Below are 22,394 nucleotides of genomic sequence, written 5' to 3'. Positions count from 1 at the left end.
CGTTGTATGTAATTTTTTCTATTGTTATTTTTTAGTACAATTAAAACAAGCATTCAGCATGATGCAACAACAGAAACATCTGAAATAATAAAAAAAAAGTAAACTGGAAATTGTCACTTTCAAAGTGACAGTTTTTGTCAGTGAACTTTGTGTGTTTGTGTGTGAGTCGCAGGTTGTACGTGTCGCCCAAAGAGTCAGAAATGAAGAGCTCCATAACGCCGCTGCAGTGGTGTCGGCACGTGCTGAACTCTCCAGAATGGGAGGTGATAAGGCGTTCACTGTGCCTCAGGCTGAAGTCAGGTGTGGTTTATTTATTTCTTATTTATTTGGGTATCTATTTGCTGATTTATTGTGCTGTCCGGGTCTATTTTGGGGTTCCCGATACTCCAGTTGGTGAGACGGTGGCTTTGTCTTTTGTCCATTTGAGCGTGTCAGTGACAGGCAGTACCGATGAGCTCGCTGCCGCACGTCTCAAAGACGCGTTTATTTGCTCCATCAATAGTTTGTTTTCATGGATGGTCCGAGGCGGAGTTAGACTCGGCAGCAGTTTTCAGAATTCTTGTCATGTTAAAAAAGTGGAAGTTGTGAACAGTCCATCTTGCTGCACTGCAAAAAGTGAAATCTAAGTAAGATGAAATATCTCAAATAAGGGTGATATTTGCTTATTTTCTGTCTGATAAGATCATTCTTCTCACTAAGCAGATTTTATGTTGGTGTTTTACTTGTTTTAAAGGCCTACTGAAATGATTTTTATTTATTTAAACGGGAATAGCAGATCCATTCTATGTGTCATACTTGATCATTTCGCGATATTGCCATATTTTTGCTGAAAGGATTTAATAGAGAAAATCGACGATAAAGTTCGCAACTTTTGCTCGCTGATACAAAAAAGCCTTGCCTGTAGCGGAAGTAGCGTGACGTCACAGGAGCTAGTATTCCTCACAATTCCCCGTTGTTTACAATGGAGCGAGAGAGATTCGGACCGAGAAAGTGATGATTACCCCATTAATTTGAGCGAGGATGAAAGATTCGTAGATGAGGAACGTTACAGTGAAGGACTTGAGAGACAGTGATGGACGTATCTTTTTTCGCTCTGACCGTAACTTAGGTACAAGCTGACTCATTGGATTCCACACTCTCCTTTTTTTATTGTGGATCACGGATTCGTATTTTAAACCACCTGGGATACTATATCCTCTTGAAAATGAGAGTCGAGAACGCGAAATGGACATTCAGTGCCTTTTATCTCCACGACAATACATCGGCGAAATGCTTTAGCTACGAGCTAACGTGATAGCATCGTGCTTTAACTGCATATAGAAACAAAAAAATAAAGGATAGAAGGAAGGATAGATAGAAAATCAACAATACTATTAAACCGTGGACATGTAAATACACGGTTAATGCTTTCCAGGCTGGCGAAGGTTAACAATGCTGTGCTAACGACGCCATTGAAGCTAACTTAGCAACTTAGCAACGGGACCTCACAGAGCTATGCTAAAAACATTAGCTCTCCACCTACGCCAGCCAGCCCTCATCTACTCATCAACACCCGTGCTCACCTGCGTTCCAGCGATCGGCAGAAGGACGAAGGACTTCACCCGATGCGTTTGGCGGCCCGGAGACGTAGGAAGTCAAGGTGAGGTCGGCGGCTAGCGCGGCTAGCGCTCCAACAAAGTCCTCCTGGTTGTGTTGCTGTAGTCCGCTGCTAATACACCGATCCCACCTACAACTGTCTTCTTTGCAGCCTTCATTGTTCATTAAACAAATTGCAAAAGATGTCCAGAATACTGTGGAATTATGAAATGAAAACAGAGCTTTTTGTATAGGATTCTACGGGGTACCATAACTTCTGTTAAACTGACTTCGTCACGCGCACACGTCATCATACCGCGACATTTCAGCCGGGAAATTTTAAATGTCACTTTATAAGTTAACCCGGCCGTATTGGCATGTGTTGCAATGTTAAGATTTCATCATTGATATATAAACTATCAGACTGCGTGGTCGGTAGTAGTAGCTCTCAGTAGGCCTTTAAGTGTTTTGGTCCTAAATGATCTCAGTAAGATATTACAGCTTGTTGCTGATATTTGATGACCGATATTGAGTGAAACTAGAATATCAACTGTGGCAAAGCTGTGTCATCAACACTCACAAGTATAAAACTACTTTTTTAAAGTAATAATTTCTTATTTCAATCATGAAAAAAAAATCATGATGCCAAGCGCATATCATGTCAAGATAATGGCACTAGCATTTACTTAATTTAAGAATATTTTTCAACATATTGAGCAAAAATGTATTTGTTTTTTTCTACCAAGAAAAGTGCACTTGTTATTAGTGAGAATATACTTATTTTAAGGTATTTTGGGTTCATTGATAGCTAATTTTACTTGTTTTGGAAAGTCTTGACAAGCCGAATTTTCTTGTTCTATTGCAGGGGTCGGCAACCCGCGGCTCTGGAGCCGCATGCGGCTCTTTAGCGCCGCCCTAGTGGCTCTCTGAAGCTTTTTCAAAAATGTATGAAAAATGGAAAAAGACGAGGGGAAACATTTTTTTGTTTAGTTTTAATATGGTTTCTGTAGGAGGACAAACATGACACAAACCTCCCTAATTGTTATAAAGCACACTGTTTGTATTAAACATGCTTCACTGATTCGAGTATTTGGCGAGCGCCGTTTTGTCCTACTAATTTTGGCGGTCCTTGAACTCACCTTTAGTTTGTTTACATGTTTAACATTCTCCGACTTCCTAGGACGTGTTTTATGCCACTTCTTTTTCTATCTCATTTTGTCCACCACACTTTTAACGTTGTGCGTGAATACACAAAGGTGAGTTTTGTTGATCTTATTGACTTGTGTGGAGTGCTAATCAAACATATTTGGTCACTGCATGACTGCGAGCTAATCCATGCTAACATGCTATTTAGGCTAGCGATGTGTACATATTGCATCATTATGCCTCATTTGTAGCTATATTTGAGCTCATTTAGTTTCCTTTAAGTCCTCTTCATTCAATTTATATCTCATGACACACTATCTGTATGTAATATGGCTTCTAATTTGTTGCAGCTCCAGACAGATTTGTTTTTGTATTTTTGGTCCAATATGGCTCTTTCAACATTTTGGGTTGCCGACCCCTGTTCTATTGGCAGATAATTTTGCTTAGTTCAAATAAAATACCCCTCATTTTTGTATTTTTTTTCTTGTTTTTGAACACTGACTTTTTGCAGTGTATAGTAAGTATAGAGACAGAACACTCACACAACAAATCCAGACAAAAAAGTATGATAATAAAATGAATGTATATATGTCCATACTTGATTTTGCAGTATTTGATCCCCTACCAACCAGCAAGATTTCTGACCCTCCTCAGAACCGTTATGTTCACATGACTGCCGATATTATCGGCCGATAAATGCTTTAAAATGTACTATCGGAAAGTATCGGTATCGGTTTCAAAAAGTAAAATGTATGACTTTTTAAAACGCCGCTGTGTACACGGACGTAGGGAGAAGTACAGAGCGCCACTAAACCTTAAAGCACTGCCTTTGCGTGCCGGCCCAGTCACATAATATCTACGGCTTTTCACACACACACAAGTGAATGCAAGGCATACTTGGTCAACAACCATACAGGTCACACTGTATAAACAACTTTAACACTATATAAACAACTTTAACACTGTTTCAAATGTGCGCCACACTGTGAGCCCACACCAAACAAGAATGACAAAACACATTTTGGGAGAACAGCCGCACCGTAACACAACATCAACAGAACAAGTACCCAGAACCCCTTGCAGCACTAACTCTTCCGGGACGCTACAATATACACCCCCCCCCCCCACACACACACACACACCTCAACCCTGCCCCCCACAGTGTTTCCCACACATTCATTTATTTGGCGGCCTTAATTCGAAAGAATTAAGGCCGCCACAAAAAATTGTTTTTTTATTTATTTTATTTTTTTTATATCGGCTGTTCAGATTTACTTTACAAGAGAGAAGTGTAGGATCAAGATTTTTGGAGCTTTTTGTTCAGTGGATCAGATGTTTGATGAAGCTTTGTGTCTATCTACCATCACTACTGTTTTCTGTTTATTTGTTACTGACTGTGGCAGGACACCTCTGCCTCTGTTTCACTTTATGTTGCTGGTAAATAATATGGTTGTAGTAGTAGGCTAAAGTTAAATTATTTAGTATGCACTAATTAAAGGGGCAGAGCTTTAAGAGACATTTTAGCTTTTATATTTTTATAAGATATATTTTTTGTAAGAACCACAATTAATAAATATATTTCGGTGAATAACTTATTGTTCAAATCTGTATATAAATATGTACATAGTGTTGTAATTATATTGTAAAATGGATGGATGGATGGACGTTTAAAACAAAACTGTTATTATTAATTAGTAAGTATACATTTTTACGTTACTACTACTACTACAAATACAGTGTACGATACAACTTTTATTTTAAGTGTTGATATTCTGTCTTGTTAAAGTAAACCTACCATACAAATATGAAATTGTCATGAGTTTAAGGGCTTAACTTACAAAATCTCTTTCTCAAAGCATCCACGGCTTCCTGCTGGCGCAGAACACTATCCAGCCCCTGCCCCGCCTCTCCCCCTCCACCTCTGGGCAGAGTTGCAGGCGTATCCCCCATTGGCACGCCCTGCTCACCCCTTAGGTCATCTGAGTTGCAAGGTAACCACACACACACACACACACACACACACACACATTCTTGTATTTGTTACCTTCTTGAGACCTCCGAAAAATGCCACCATTTCTATATATAGAAAATGTTTTATTTCCAACATTAATAATACATACATACCAGGCAAGTATAAAAAAGGTAGACTTTTAGTTAATTTTTTTGTTGAATTGTTTTTTAATCTTCATTATTTACTTCAAGCTATTACAGTATGTCTCTATATACATATTTATTTTAATTTTTTAATTAATTGTGGCCACAGGGGGCACATATCAATTTCCTACACACACTTGTTGTTTCATATGTTAACCAGACAAATGTCACCATTTTGCATTGAAAAGTAATGATTTTACATTAAAAGGTAATTTTACGAGAAAATATTGCAATATTACAGAAACAATATGAGAAATTGTTCCCAATTTTATAAGAAAAAAGTTGACATTTATTTATTTTTCGTTTGTAATTGGTTTTTAATCTTCATTATTTACTTCAAGTCATTACAGTATGTCTCTATATACATATTTATTTGATGTTTTAAATTAATTGTGGCCAAAGGGGGCGCATTTCAATTGCTTACACACACTTGTTATTACATATGTTGGACAGAGGGGGAGCACTTCAAATTTTTACACACACTTGTTGTTTCATATGTTAACCAGACAAATGTCACCATTTTGCATTGAAAAGTAATGATTTTACATAAAAAGGTAATAATTTTACGAGAAAATATTGCAATATTACCCGAAACAATATGAGAAATTGTTCCCAATTTTATAAGAAAAAAGTTGACATTTATTTATTTAGAGTTTGTAATTGGTTTTTAATCTTCATTATTCAGGTTATTATAGTATGTCTCTACATACATATTTATTTGATGTTTTAAATTAATTGTGGCCAAAGGGGGCGCATTTCAATTGCTTACACACACTTGTTATTACATATGTTGGCCAGAGGGGGAGCACTTCAAATTGTTACACACACTTGTTGTTTCATATGTTAACCAGACAAATGTCACCATTTTTGCATTGAAAAGTAATGATTTTACATAAAAAGGTAATCATTTTACGAGAAAATATTGCAATGTTACCGAAACAATATGAGAAATTGGTCCCAATTTTATAAGAAAAAAGTTGACATTTATTTAGTTTGTAATTGGTTTTTAATCTTCATTATTCAAGTTATTACAGTATGTCTCTACATACATATTTATTTGATGTTTTAAATTAATTGTGGCCAAAGGGGGCGCATTTCAATTGCTTACACACACTTATTACATATGTTGGCCAGAGGGGGAGCACTTCAAATTGTTACACACACTTGTTGTTTCATATGTTAACCAGACAAATGTCACCATTTTTGCATTGAAAAGTAATGATTTTACATAAAAAGGTAATCATTTTACGAGAAAATATTGCAATATTACCGAAACATATGAGAAATTGGTCCCAATTTTATAAGAAAAAAGTTGACATTTATTTATTTAGAGTTTGTAATTGGTTTTTAATCTTCATTATTTACTTCAAGTTATTACAGTATGTCTCTATATACATATTTTTTAAATTTTTTTTTAAATTAATTGTGGCCAAAGGGGGCGCATTTCAATTGCTTACACACACTTGTTATTACATACGTTCGCCAGAGGGGGAGCACTTCAAATTGTTACACACACTTGTTGTTTCATATGTTAACCAGACAAATGTCACCATTTTGCATTGAAAAGTAATGATTTTACATTAAAAGGTAATTTTACGAGAAAATATTGCAATATTACAGAAACAATATGAGAAATTGGTCCCAATTTTATAAGAAAAAAGTTGACATTTATTTATTTAGAGTTTGTAAGTGGTTTTTAATCTTCATTATTCAAGTTATTACAGTATGTCTCTACATACATATTTATTTGATGTTTTAAATTAATTGTGGCCAAAGGGTGCGCATTTCAATTGCTTACACACACTTGTTATTACATATGTTGGCCAGAGGGGGAGCACTTTTAAAACAGACACACAGTCAATTTGAAAAATCCCTCCTTTTTGGGACCACCCTAATTTTGATAGATTTCACCACCAGGGGTGCAAATGAGACATTCTCTATTAGATGCGATGGTTTTCCGTACTGGGACCATGATTTATGTCCTAACTTGTTCACACCTCCTCATACGGAAGGTACTTTTCCTTGTTGTCTCAAGAAGGGTAGAAATATAAGAACACACACACAACAAAGGTTATGGTACTCCTGTTTCCTCAGACAAAGCTCAAATCAATTTTTCCCATTAAAAAAAAAAAAAACAATATAAATCCAATTAGTCTTTTCCAGACACTCAAAAATATTAACACAACTTAATTTTACAGAAAACAATTAAAGTTTTGCATAGTTTTACCATGAATTGATTAACGTGGACTGAAACAAGTTGAAAAACTTATTCGGGTGTTACCATTTAGTGGTCAATTGTACGGAATATGTACTGTTATGTGCAATCTACTAATAAAAGTCTCAATCAATCAAAGCATGTAGGAAACAGGGTAAGACATTTAAATGGCAAATTAAATGGATAAATAAACATCACATTTATTTTTTATTGAATATTCTTGTTAGGAGAATATCTTAGTACTCTGTTACAAGTTATTTTTTAAATTCAATAATGTTTCTCAACTTCTTTATTAAAGTGCTGGCAACCGTGTTTATATCCAAGAACGCACAGACAGCAACTAAATTAATCGCACACATACAGCACAAAACGTCACACTGTGGCCCCATGCTGGGTTATTTACAGAGATCGAGTCACCAAGGCGTGGGATTCTTTGTTTGGGCATCTCCAAGTTTGCTAAGCACAGTTTTATTCGGCCGTACGATAACCGAGACTTCAAATGAATGAAAAGTTGAATACTAAAGCTCCATCTACTGCAGCTGTGTCAAACTCATTTTAGATCGGGGGGCCACATGGAGAAAAATGTACTCCCAAGTGGGCCGGACTGGTAAAATCACGGCATGATAACTTAAAAATAAAGACAACTTCAGATTGTTTTCTATGCTTAAAAATAGAACAAGCACATTCTGAAAATGTACAAATCATAATGTTGTTGGGTTTTTTTTTTTACACTTACATGTTGCGGTTAATAGTATTCTTGTCAGGTTCAAACACCGATGACATCTATTAAACAAGACAAGAAGCAAAGAATCAAACAGAGGCAGAATTCAATTTTGCTCAATTGAGGAGAAACATGTCAACCTGTAACCTCTTACAGTGTCACCCACGCTCTGGCGAAAGATTGTACGCCACCTCTTTTTATTTGGATTTCCCCTGTTTACTTAACAGCTGTTTTTAAAGGAATGGGGAGTATGTAAACACTCATTGTTTTCGCTCACATTAACACAAAAGAAAAAGATGCCTCGGGCTTGGGCAAGTCTTGGGTCACAATAGATAACCCCCTCCCGTCTCCTCCCCATCGTACACAATGGAATTTTCCAAGCCTTTGCTTGGTGCAACAAAGACAGCCTCTTATCTGTTCATTGGGAACTCAGGGAACTAGAGATGTCCGATAATATCGGTCTGCCGATATTATCGGCCGATAAATGCGTTAAAATGTAATATCGGAAATTATCGGTATCGTTTTTTTTATTATCTGTATCGTTTTTTTTTTTTCTTTTTTGTTTTTTTTTTATTAAATCAACATAAAAAACACAAGATACACTTACAATTAGTGCACCAACCCAAAAAACCTCCCTCCCCCCATTTCTTTCTGTTATTAATATTCTGCTTCCTACATTATATATCAATATATATCAATACAGTCTGCAAGGGATACAGTCCGTAAGCACACATGATTGTGCGTGCTGCTGCTCCACTAATAGTACTAACCTTTAACAGTTAATTTTACTCATTTTCATTAATTACTAGTTTCTGTGTAACCGTTTTTATATTGTTTTACTTTCTTTTTTATTCAAGAAAATGTTTTTAATTTAGTTATCTTATTTTATTTGATTCATTTTTAAAAAAAGTACCTTATCTTCACCATACCTGGTTGTCCAAATTAGGCATAATAATGTGTTAATTCCACGACTGTATATATCGGTTGATATCGGTATCGGTAATTAAAGAGTTGGACAATATCGGCATATCGGATATCGGCAAAAATCCATTATCGGACATCCCTACAGGGAACGGAACGTTTTTTGATAATTTACATACAATTTTTCTGACAATTCTATCTTTATTTATCGCGTTTTATAGTTTCTGAATAAATTATGTGATCATGTTCATCAGTCAACTCATTGGTGTTGATTTTCAATCTATCAAGATAAAAAAAACAATATCAAAATCAAATTACAGTATGTTATATACAGTCGTGGTCAAAAGTTTACATACGCTTGTAAAGAACATAACATTTAAGTCCAGATTTAAATGTGTGGACAATGCTGAAGAAAGAAGTCCATGTCAGAAAACCAACACATTCAGCTGAACTGCACCAATTTTGTCAAGAGGAGTGGTCAAAAATTCAACGAGAAGCGCCTTATTCATTCATTTTTTATTTATCTCCTTCATTGATGTGCATTTTTGATCAATAGACAATTAAACTCTAACAACAAAACACATCTATGCTTGAGAAGGAACAGGATGAAGACAATCTTATATTTCCTGCCCCCTTCAACATAATAAGTAGTTAATGGATAGCCCACATTCACAAGTAGAGATGTCCGATATTATCGGCCGATATATGCGTTAAAATGTAATATTGGAAATTATCTGTATCGTTTTTTTTATTATCGGTATCTTTTATTTTATTTTTTATTTTTTAAATTAAATCCACATAAAAAACACAAGATACACTTACAATTAGTGCACCAACCCAAAAACCCTCCCTCCCCCATATACACTCATTCACACAAAAGGGTTGTTTCTTTCTGTTATTAATATTCTGCTTCCTACATTATATATCAATATATATCAATACAGTCTGCAAGGGATACAGTCCGTAAGCACACATGATTGTGCGTGCTGCTGGTCCACTAATAGTACTAACCTTTAACAGTTAATTTTACTCATTTTCATTCATTACTAGTTTCTATGTAACTGTTTTTATATTGTTGTACTTTCTTTTTTATTCAAGAAAATGTTTTTAATTTATTTATTTTACAATTTTTAAAAAAAAGTACCTTATCTTCACCATACCTGGTTGTCCAAATTAGGCATAATAATGTGTTAATTCCACGACTGCATATATCGGTTGATATCGGTATCGGTTGATATCGGTATCGGTAATTAAAGAGTTGGACAATATCGGAATATCGGATATCGGCAAAAAGCTATTATCGGACATCCCTATTCACAAGCATACAAACCAAACAAATACATCCAAATATAATGAAAACACACAAAAAAAACAAGTGCAAAAACTTCATGAAGTACAAACCGAACAAAAAAATAATACACACCTCAGGGGATGATACAAAACCAGACAACAAATAAGTACAACTAGGTCTAAGTCAGACCTACATAGAGGTTTTTGTTTCATGTCTCTACGACATTCCTACCGGAAGTTACAAGCAGTTTTGTCTGTGTTTTTTCCTAGGGGGCGCTAGAGCGCAATTTTGAGTTTTGTGGTTTGGTTTTTTATTAGATTGCAATTTCCGCCAGTCCTGATGTGTGTGTCAAATATGGTGAGTTTTGAAGCATGTGGGGGTCAAATTACAGCTCAAAGAGGCGGCGCAATAATAATAATAATAATAATAATAATTAAAGCTGCAAGCAGCGTTGGTCGGGTCCGCATTTTGGCAGGTGCTAGTCCTAGGTGTCCCAATACTTTTGTCCAGTGGTAGTCCTGAGTGAGACCTACATAGAGGTTTTTGTTGCATGTCTCTACGATATTCGTCCTGGGAGTTAGAGGAAGTTGTGTCTGTGTTTTTTTCCTAGGTGCTGCGGCACAGTGGTTGTTTTCTTTGAAGGCGCGTAAAATCACAGCAGCGGAGCAACTTTAGTGCTGCGGGTCTTTGAAGGCTCGTAAAACCCAAACGGTAGCACGTATCAAAGCGCCGTACAGAACTTTTAATCAGAAGTGTTCGATCTCTCTCCTGTAGCAGTTTGAAGCCGAAACGACAAACGCGCTCGGAGGGGATAACGTTTGATGTATGGTGACCAGTTGTAACAAAAAATTTGTTTTGAAGGAGGAATAGCAAACTTCCTGTTGATTTTTGCTGAAGGATGTCAATCTATGAAATGTAGGTCTAGGTGAGACCTACATAGAGGTATTTGTTTCATGTCTCTAAGACGTTCCTACCGGAAGTTACAAGCAGTTTTCAATCAATCAATCAATCAATGTTTATTTATATAGCCCTAAATCACAAGTGTCTCAAAGGGCTGTACAAGCCACGACCGTTTTGTCGTGGTTTTATTAGAGCGCAATTTTTGAGCTTTGGGGTTCGGTTTTTCTTTTAGATCGCAATTTCCAGCAGTCCTGATGTGTGTGAGAATTTTGGTGAGTTTTGAAGTATTTTAAGGGGGTCAAATTACAGCTCAGAGGCAAAAATGAGTTTTTTTAGTACAATTCTGTCTTGAAGGGGAAATTGCCAACTTCCTGTTGGTTTTTGCCCGAGGATGTAAAATTATGAAATGTAGGTCTAAGTCTGACCTACATAGAGGTTTTTGTTTCATGTCTCTACGACCTTCCTAGTGGGAGTTACAGGCAGTTTGTTTTTGTTTTTTTCCTAGGGGGCGCTAGAGCGCAATTTTAATTTTTGGGGTTTGGTTTTTTTATTAACTTGCAATTTTCGCAGGTCCTGATGTGCGTGTCAAATTTGGTGAGTTTTGAAGCATGTTAAGTGGGTCAAATTAGCGTTTTTTGTGGGGTCGGTATAATAATAATAAAACCTTACAAATTCAATAGGTTCCTTTGTAACCTGTATAAAGGACTCCCTGTGGGAGTCCTTTATACAGGTTACTGGCGGACCATAATAAAACCTTACAAATACAATAGGGTCCTCTGTCCCAAAGGGACATTGCGGTCCCTAATAATATCAGTGAAACTTGCCAAAGGACATGTAACCTAACTACTTTTGACCCAGCAGATTTTCAGTAGACCCATAATACATTCATAAAAGAAGCAAACTTCATGAATGTTTTTTGTGAAGAAGACATCCAATCACTCTATGACAAAAAATAAGAGTTGTGGAAATTACTGGAAACTCAAGACGGCCACGACATTATGTTCTTTACAAGTGTATGTCAACTTTTGACCACGACTGTATGTAGTTTGCTCATTTTCCTCGACTGGTGCACTAACATCATGTGGTTTATTTATTTTTTTACATATGTACCATCATCTACAAAGATGCAAAGAATTGCTATTGCGACATCTAGTGGACGCATTTAGAACAGCAGTTTCTTTCATTCAATAATTTTGGCTCATTTTATACAATCAATCAATGTCAATCAATGTTTATTTATGTAGCCCTAAATCACAAGTGTCTCAAAGGGCTGCACAAGCCACGACGAGATCCTCGGTTCAGAGCGCACATAAGTGCAAGGAAAAACTCACATCCCAGTGGGATGTCGATGTGAATGACTAGGAGAAACCTTGGAGAGGACCGCATATGTGGGTGACCCCCCACCCCTCTAGGGGAGACCGGATGCAATGTACGTCGAGTGGGTCTAGTATAATAGTGTGAAAGTCCAGTCCATAGTGGATCCAACATAATAGTGGGAGTCCAGTCCATAGTGGATCTAACATAATAGTGGGAGTCCAGTCCATAGTGGATCTAACATAATAGTGAGAGTCCAGTCCAGTCCATAGTGGATCTAACATAATAGTGAGAGTCCAGTCCATAGTGGATCTAACATAATAGTGGGAGTCCAGTCCATAGTGGATCTAACATAATAGTGAGAGTCCAGTCCAGTCCATAGTGGATCTAACATAATAGTGAGAGTCCAGTCCATAGTGGATCTAACATAATAGTGGGAGTCCAGTCCATAGTGGATCTAACATAATAGTGGGAGTCCAGTCCATAGTGGATCTAACATAATAGTGGGAGTCCAGTCCATAGTGGATCTAACATAATAGTGAGAGTCCAGTCCAGTCCATAGTGGATCTAACATAATAGTGGGAGTCCATTCCATAGTGGATCTAACATAATAGTGGGAATCCAGTCCATAGTGGATGTAGCATAATAGTGAGTGTCCAGTCCATAGTGGATCTAGCATAATAGTGAGAGTCCAGTCCATAGTGGATCCAACATAATAGTGAAAGTCCAGTCCATGGTGGATCTAACATAATAGTGAGAGTCCAGTCCATAGTGGATCCAACATAATAGTGAAAGTCCAGTCCACAGTGGATCTAACATAATAGTGGGAGTCCAGTCCATAGTGGATCTAACATAATAGTGTGAGTCCAGTCCATAGTGGATCTAACATAATAGTGTGAGTCCAGTCCATAGTGGATCTAATATAATAGTGAGAGTCCAGTCCATAGTGGATCTAACATAATAATGAGAGTCCAGTCCATAGTGGATCTAACATAATAGTGAGAGTCCAGTCCATAGTGGATCTAACATAATAGTGAGAGTCCAGTCCATAGTGGATCTAACATAATAGTGGGAGTCCAGTCCATAGTGGAACTAACATAATAGTGGGAGTCCAGTCCATAGTGGATGTAGCATAATAGTGAGAGTCCAGTCCATAGTGGATCTAACATAATAGTGAGAGTCCAGTCCATAGTGGATCTAATATAATAGTGGGAGTCCAGTCCATAGTGGATCTAACATAATAGTGAGAGTCCAGTCCATAGTGGATCTAACATAATAGTGGGAGTCCAGTCCATAGTGGATCTAACATAATAGTGGGAGTCCAGTCCATAGTGGATGTAGCATAATAGTGAGAGTCCAGTCCATAGTGGATCTAACATAATAGTGAGAGTCCAGTCCATAGTGGATCTAATATAATAGTGGGAGTCCAGTCCATAGTGGATGTAGCATAATAGTGAGAGTCCAGTCCATAGTGGATCTAACATAATAGTGAGAGTCCAGTCCATAGTGGATCTAACATAATAGTGAGAGTCCAGTCCATAGTGGATCCAACATAATAGTGAGAGTCCAGTCCATAGTGGACTTTTTTTGGGCTCTGGGAATCACTAATAAGCCGGAGTTCTTTGAACGCAGATTTCTTGCCGGGACATATGGTACAATACAATCGGCAAGATAGGCTGGAGCTAGACCGTGTAGTATTTTATACGTAAGTAGTAATCTCGACTTTGTTTTTGTCTTTTTTTTTTGTTTTATTGTAAATAACATTCTGTTGTCGTCTCAGCGTCTTCACCGCGCCGTCGTCAGAGTCCCGTCGGCAAGACAAGGACTCCCACCTTCATCCCCCACCTCACCCGAGGTAAGTGCAGTTCTTCCCTGCACACTATGAGCAGTCACACTCCATTTTTTTATCATCTGCTCCTCAATTCTCAACGCTCAGTCTTTTCACCCCAAAAAAAGTGAAGTGTTGTGTTTAAGTCGGAGCTAAGCAGCTTAACATCTCTCGATTTGTGTCGCCAGGCAGCAGCCTGCAGAGCCGCAGCCCTCGTCCACGCATGGACTCTGACCCCTTCCCTCCGAGGATAGAGGACGACGACTCGGTCACTCACAGCTACAAACTGCTGGACATAACCGACGTGCGGGTGGTGGCACGGCTGCAAGAGGAGAGTAAGTCACACCCCGAGTGATCAGTTCAGGTATTTTGTGATCTTTGATGTCTGATTTCCGTTATGCCCCGCCCATTTTAACTGTAGACCTCAGAGCTCATCGCTACTTCAGCTTTATTAACCCCTTAAGGTGTGTGTGTGTGTGTGTTCTTGTATTTCTACCCTTCTTGAGACATCAACCAGGAAAAGTAGCTTCCATATGAGGAGCGGTGAACAAGTGATGACATAAATCATGGTCCCAATACGGAAAACCATTACATCTAGTAGAGAATGTCTCATTTGCACCCCTGGTGGTGAAGTCTATCAAAATTAGGGTGGTCCCAAAAAGGAGGGATTTTTCAAATTGACTTTGTGTCGGTTTTAAAAGTGCTCCCCCTCTGGTCAACATATGAAATAACAAGTGTGTGTGAGAAATTGAAATGCGCCCCCTCTGGCCAAAATTAAGAAAAAACATAAAATAACTGTTTATAGAGACATACTGTAATAACTTGAAGTAAATAATGAAGATTAAAAAACATTTACAGACTAAAAATAAATAAATAAATAAATGTCAACTTTTTTCTTATAAAATTGGGAAAAATTTCTCATTGTTTCTGTAATATTGCAATATTTTCTCGTAAAATTATAACTTTTTTTAATGTAAAATTATTACTTTTTTAATGCAAAATGGTGACATTTGTCAAATAAAATTCTGACTTATCAAAATATTCCCTTTTTTTTTTTTGTTCTTGTAAAATAGTGACATTTTGTGTAAAATTATGACTTTTGTCATAATTTTGCCAAGTAAAATTCTGATTATTATTATAATATTGCCAACATTTTAAAGTTTTCTTATAAAATTGTGACTTTTGTCGAGTAAAATTACGACTCTTCATAAAACTGCCAAAATGTTAAGCTTTTCTTGTAAAATTGCGACTGTTATTGAGTAAAATTCCAACTTTTATCATAACAAGTTGGGACCGAAATCATGGTCCCAATACCATTGCATCTAATAGAGAATGTATCATTTGCACCCCTGGTGGTGAAGTCTATCAAAATGAGGGTGGTCCCAAAAAGGAGGGATTTTTCAAAATGACTGTGTGTCAGTTTTAAAAGTGCTCCCCCTCTGGTCAACATATGAAATAAGTGTGTGTAAGAAATTGAAATGCGCCCCCTCTGGCCAAAATTAATAAAAAACATAAAATAACGAGACATACTGTAATAACTTGAAGTAAATAATGAAGATTAAAAACCAATTACAAACTAAAAATAAATAAATAAATGTCAACTTTTTTCTTATAAAATTGGGAACAATTTCTCATATTGTTTCTGTAATATTGCAATATTTTCTCGTAAAATTATTACTTTTTTATGTAAAATGATTACTTTTTAATGCAAAATGGTGACATTTGTCATAAAATTCTGACTTATCACAATATTGCCAATTTTTTTGTTCTTGTAGAACAGTGACATTTTTTTGAGTAAAATTCAGATTATTAAAATATTGCCAAAATTTTAAAGTTTTCTTATAAAATTGTGACTTGTCGAGTAAAATGACGACTCTTTTCATAAAATTGCCAAAATGTTAAGCTTTTCTTGTAAAATTGCGACTGTTATCGAGTAAAATTCCAACTTTTATCATAATAACAAGTTAGGACCGAAATCATGGTCCCAATACCATTGCATCTAATAGAGAATGTCTCATTTGCACCCCTGGTGGTGTAATCTATCAAAATTAGGGTGGTCCCAAAAAGGAGGGATTTTTCAAAATGACTGTGTGTCTGTTTTAAAAGTGCTCCCCCTCTGGTCAACATATGAAATAACCAGTGTGTGTAAGAAATTGAAATGCACCCCCTCTGGCCAAAATTAATAAAAAAAACATAAAATAACGAGACATACTGTAATAACTTGAAGTAAATAATGAAGATTAAAAACCAATTACAAACTAAAAATAAATGAATAAATGTCAACTTTTTTCTTATAAAATTGGGAACAATTTCTCATATTGTTTCTGTAATATTGCAATATTTTCTCGTAAAATTATTACTTTTTTATGTAAAATGATTACTTTTTAATGCAAAATGGTGACATTTGTCATATAAAATTCTGACTTATCACAATATTGCCAATTTTTTTGTTCTTGTAGAACAGTGACATTTTTTTGAGTAAAATTCAGATTATTAAAATATTGCCAACATTTTAAAGTTTTCTTATAAAACTGTGACTTGTCGAGTAAAATGACGACTCTTTTCATAAAATTGCCAAAATGTTAAGCTTTTCTTGTAAAATTGCGACTGTTATCGAGTAAAATTCCAACTTTTATCATAATAACAAGTTAGAACATAAATCATGGTCCCAATACCATTGCATCTAATAGAGAATGTCTCATTTGCACCCCTGGTGGTGAAGTCTATCAAAATGAGGGTGGTCCCAAAAAGGAGGGATTTTTCAAATTGACTTTGTGTCGGTTTTAAAAGTGCTCCCCCTCTGGTCAACATATGAAATAACCAGTGTGTGTAAGAAATTGAAATGCGCCCCCTCTGGCCAAAATTAATAAAAAAACATAAAATAACGAGACATACTGTAATAACTTGATGTAAATAATGATTAAAAACCAATTACAAACTAAAAATAAATCAATAAATGTCAACTTTTTTCTTATAAAATTGGGAACAATTTCTCATATTGTTTCTGTAATATTGCAATATTTTCTCGTAAAATTATTACTTTTTTATGTAAAATTATTACTTTTTAATGCAAAATGGTGACATTTGTCATATAAAATTCTGACTTATCACAATATTGCCAATTTTTTTGTTCTTGTAGAACAGTGACATTTTTTTGAGTAAAATTCAGATTATTATTACAATATTGCCAAAATTTTAAAGTTTTCTTATAAAATTGTGACTTGTCGAGTAAAATGACGACTCTTTTCATAAAATTGCCAAAATGTTAAGCTTTTCTTGTAAAATTGCGACTTATCGAGTAAAATTCCAACTTGTATCATAATAACAAGTTAGGACCGAAATCATGGTCCCAATACCATTGCATCTAATAGAGAATGTCTCATTTGCACCCCTGGTGGTGAAATCTATCAAAATTAGGGTGGTCCCAAAAAGGTGGGATTTTTCAAATTGACTTTGTGTCGGTTTTAAAAGTGCTCCCCCTCTGGTCAACATATGAAATAACCAGTGTGTGTAAGAAATTGAAATGCGCCCCCTCTGGCCAAAATTAATAAAAAACATAAAATAACTGTTTATAGAGACATACTGTAATAACTTGAAGTAAATAATGAAGATTAAAAAACAATTACAAACAAAAAATAAATAAATAAATAAATGTCAACTTTTGTCTTATAAAATTGGGAACAATTTCTCATATTGTTTCTGTAATATTGCAATATTTTCTCGTAAAATTATTACTTTTTTATGTAAAATTATTACTTTTTAATGCAAAATGGTGACATTTGTCATATAAAATTCTGACTTATCACAATATTGCCAATTTTTTTGTTCTTGTAAAACAGTGACATTTTTTTGAGAAAAATTATGACTTTTGTCATAATTTTGCCAAGTAAAATTCAGATTATCATTATAATATTGCCAAAATTTAAAACTATAAATAAATAAATGTCAACTTTTTTCTTATAAAATTGGGAACAATTGCTCATAGTTTCTGTAATATTGCAATATTTTCTCGTGAAATTATTACTTTTTTATGTAAAATTATTACTTTTTAATGCAAAATGGTGACATTTGTCATATAAAATTCTGACTGATCACAATATTGCCAATTTTTTTGTTCTTGTAAAACAGTGACATTTTTGTGAGTAAAATTATGACTTGTCATAATTTTGCCAAGTAAAATTCAGATTATTATTATAATATTGCCAAAATTTAAAACTAAAAATAAATAAATAAATGTCAACTTTTTTCTTATAAAATTGGGAACAATTTCTCATAGTTTCTGTCATATTGCAATATTTTCTCGTGAAATTATTACTTTTTTAATGTAAAATCATTACTTTTCAATGCAAAATGGTGACATTTGTCATATAAAATTCTGACTTATCACAATATTGCCAATTGTTTTGTTGTTCTTGTAAAATAGTGACAGTTTGAGTAAAATTATGACTTTTGTCATAGTTTTGCCAAGTAAAATTCTGATTATTATTATAATATTGCCAACATTTTAAAGTTTTCTTATAAAATTGTGACTTTTGTCGAGTAAAATTACGACTCTTTTCATAAAATTGCCAAAATGTTAAGCTTTTCTTGTAAAATTGCGACTGTTATCGAGTAAAATTCCAACTTTTATCATAACAAGTTAGGACCGAAATCATGGTCCCAATACCATTGCATCTAATAGAGAATGTCTCATTTGCACCCCTGGTGGTGAAGTCTATCAAAATTAGGGTGGTCCCAAAAAGGTGGGATTTTTCAAATTGACTGTCGGTTTTAAAAGTGCTCCCCCTCTGGTCAACATATGAAATAACAAGTGTGTGTAAGAAATTGAAATGCGCCCCCTTTGGCCAAAAATTAATAAAAAAACATAAAATAAATATGTATATAGAGACATACTGTAATAACTTGAAGTAAATAATGAAGATTAAAAAACAATTACAAAGTAAAAATAAATAAATAAATACATGTCAACTTTTTTCTTATAAAATTGGGAAGAATTTCTCATTGTTTCTGTAAAATTGCAGTATTTTCTCGTAAAATTATAATTTTTTTATGTAAAATTATTACTTTTTTTAATGCAAAATGGTGACATTTGTCAAATAAAATTCTGACTTATCAAAATATTCCCAATTTTTTTGTTGTTCTTGTAAAATAGTGAAATTTTGTGTAAAATTATGACTTTTGTCATAATTTTGCCAAGTAAAATTCTGATTATTATTATAATATTGCCAACATTTTAAAGTTTTCTTATAAAATTGTGACTTTTGTCGAGTAAAATTACGACTCTTTTCATAAAACTGCCAAAATGTTAAGCTTTTCTTGTAAAATTGCGACTGTTATTGAGTAAAATTCCATCTTTTATCATAATAAGTTGGGACCGAAATCATGGTCCCAATACCATTGCATCTAATAGAGAATGTATCATTTGCGTGAATTTTTGTGTTGAAATCTATCAAAATGAGGGTGGTCCCAAAAAGGAGGGATTTTTCAAATTGACTGTGTGTCGGTTTTAAAAGTGCTCCCCCTCTGGTCAACATATGAAATAAGTGTGTGTAAGAAATTGAAATGTGCCCCCTCTGGCCAAAATTAATAAACACAAAATAAATATGTATATAGAGACATACTTTAATAACTTGAAGTAAATAATGAAGATTAAAAACCAATTACAAACTAAAAAAAATAATAATAATAAATGTGTCAACTTTTGTCTTATAAAATTGGGAACAATTTCTCATTGTTTCTGTAATATTGCAAATTTTTCTCGTAAAATTATTACTTTTTTATCTAAAATGATTACTTTTTTAATGTAAAATGGTGACATTTGTCAAATAAAATTCTGACTTATCAAAATATTCCCAATTGTTTTGTTGTTCTTGTAAAATAGTGACATTTTGTGTAAAATTATGACTTTTGTCATAATTTTGCCAAGTAAAATTCTGATTATTATTATAATGCCAACATTTTAAAGTTTTCTTATAAAATTGTGACTTTTGTCGAGTAAAATTACGACTCTTCATAAAACTGCCAAAATGTTAAACTTTTCTTGTAAAATTGCGACTGTTATTGAGTAAAATTCCAACTTTTATCATAACAAGTTGGGACTGAAATCATGGTCCCAATACCATTGCATCTAATAGAGAATGTCTCATTTGCACCCCTGGTGGTGAAGTCTATCAAAATTATGGTGGGCCCAAAAAGGAGGGATTTTTCAAATTGACTGTGTGTCGGTTTTAAAAGTGCTCCCCCTCTGGTCAACATATGAAATAACAAGTGTGTGTAAGAAATTGAAATGCGCCCCCTCTGGCCAAAATTGATAAAAAATATAAAATAAATATGTATATAGAGACTTACTGTAATAACTTGAAGTAAATAATGAAGATTAAAAACCAATTACAAACTAAAAATAAATAAATAAATGTCAACTTTTGTCTTATAAAATTGGGAACAATTTCTCATATTGTTTCTGTAATATTGCAATATTTTCTCGTAAAATTATAACTTTTTTTATGTAAAATTATTACTCTTTTAATGCAAAATGGTGACATTTGTCAAATAAAATTCGGACTTATCAAAATATTCCCAATTTTTTTGTTGTTCTTGTAAAATAGGGACATTTTGTGTAAAATTATGACTTTTGTCATAATTTTGCCAAGTAAAATTCTGATTATTATTATTATAATATTGCCAACATTTTAAAGTTGTCTTATAAAATTGTGACTTTTGTCGAGTAAAATTACGACTCTTCATAAAATTGCCAAAATGTTAAGCTTTTCTTGTAAAATTGCGACTGTTATTGAGTAAAATTCCAACTTTTATCATAATAAGTTGGGACCGAAATCATGGTCCCAATACCATTGCATCTAATAGAGAATGTCTCATTTGCACCCCTGGTGGGGAAATCTATCAAAATTAGGGTGGTCCCAAAAAGGAGGGATTTTTCAAATTGACTGTGTCGGTTTTAAAAGTGCTCCCCCTCTGGTCAACATATGAAATAACAAGTGTGTGTAAGAAATTGAAATGCACCCCCTCTGGCCAAAATTGATAAAAAATATAAAATAAATATGTATATAGAGACATACTGTAATAACTTGAAGTAAATAATGAAGATTAAAAACCAATTACAAACTAAAAATAAATAAATAAATGTCAACTTTTGTCTTATAAAATTGGGAACAATTTCTCATTGTTTCTGTAATATTGCAATATTTTCTTGTAAAATTACAACTTTTTTCATGTCAAATTATTACTCTTTTAATGCAAAATGGTGACATTTGTCAAATAAAATTCGGACTTATCAAAATATTCCCAATTTTTTTGTTGTTGTTGTAAAATAGTGACATTTTGTGTAAAATTATGACTTTTGTCATAATTTTGCCAAGTAAATTTCCGATTATTATTGCAATATTGCCAACATTTTAAAGTTTTCTTATAAAATGTTGACTTTTGTTGAGTACAATTACGACTCTTTTCATAAAATTGCCAAAATGTTAAGCTTTTCTTGTAAAATTGCGACTGTAATTGAGTAAAATTCCAACTTTTATCACAATATTGCACAAATGTTCAGTTTTTCTTGTCAAATTTTGACTTGCGTGGAGTAAAATTCCAACTTTTATTATAATACTGCCAAAATTCTAAGTTTTTCTTGTGATATTGTGACTTTTTTCTTGTGAAATTCCAACTCATTTTTCACAACAAGCTTTTTTTATATTTGCATAGTATGTATACATTATTAATGTTGTAAATACACATCTTTATATATCTAGAAAGGGTGGTCCTAAAGAGGTAGGCATTTTTCGGAGGTCTCAAGAAGGTAACAAATACAAGAATGTGTGTGGGCCGCCATGCCATGCCTCTCCTCATATCTCGCTCAACTAGGACTCAGGCAGGACTACGCCAGTGCGTCGTTCACACTGGCCAACCGACGCAGCCAGAGCGCCACCTTCCCACTCAGCGTTCGCCCCGACCCGGAGGAGGAGGGAGACGACGAAGATTTCGGTCCCCTGCCGCCTCATCTCAGCGTCTCCCCGCTGTCGCACGGCCGCATCTTCTCCAGCGCCCGAGACTGGCAAAGAAGCAGCAGCTTGCGGTCCACCCCTCCTTCCGTCCCGCCTCGCCTGGCCGCAGGGTTCATCTACCAAACGCCGCCGTCTTCCAGTCCGGGAGCAGGTGAGCGAAGGTGGCCGTGCCCTGAAGTGACCCGGCCTGCGATGGCCCAATCACGTAATAATAACCATCTAATCTTCTTGTACAAGCGAGCTTAAAGCTGCGACCGCAGAGCCTTTCCGACCCCAGTTTGATAGGATTAGATTGAGCTGCGCGTATCTGACCGCGG

At 34.9% G+C, this 22,394-nt stretch overlaps 1 protein-coding gene across 2 annotated transcripts in view; it reads left to right on the top strand.

Moving 5' to 3' along the window:
• Nucleotides 1–22,394, top strand: part of LOC133659999 (SLAIN motif-containing protein 1-like) — a 37,570-nt gene that overhangs the window by 5,479 nt on the left and 9,697 nt on the right. Inside the window, exons 2-6 of one of the 2 annotated variants that reach the window (XM_062063012.1) lie at nucleotides 173–300; nucleotides 4,578–4,712; nucleotides 14,018–14,096; nucleotides 14,258–14,400; nucleotides 21,938–22,228. In XM_062063012.1, the coding sequence (XP_061918996.1) occupies nucleotides 173–300; nucleotides 4,578–4,712; nucleotides 14,018–14,096; nucleotides 14,258–14,400; nucleotides 21,938–22,228 (776 nt within the window). Of the gene's footprint in view, nucleotides 1–172; nucleotides 301–4,577; nucleotides 4,713–14,017; nucleotides 14,097–14,253; nucleotides 14,401–21,937; nucleotides 22,229–22,394 lie in introns of both variants that reach the window. The other variant, XM_062063003.1, reaches the window with a different exon arrangement.

The sequence above is a fragment of the Entelurus aequoreus genome, linkage group LG01 (genome assembly GCF_033978785.1).
Source record: "Entelurus aequoreus isolate RoL-2023_Sb linkage group LG01, RoL_Eaeq_v1.1, whole genome shotgun sequence".
Classification (NCBI taxonomy): Eukaryota; Metazoa; Chordata; class Actinopteri; order Syngnathiformes; family Syngnathidae; genus Entelurus; species Entelurus aequoreus.
This window is presented reverse-complemented; position numbering and strand designations above follow the sequence as displayed.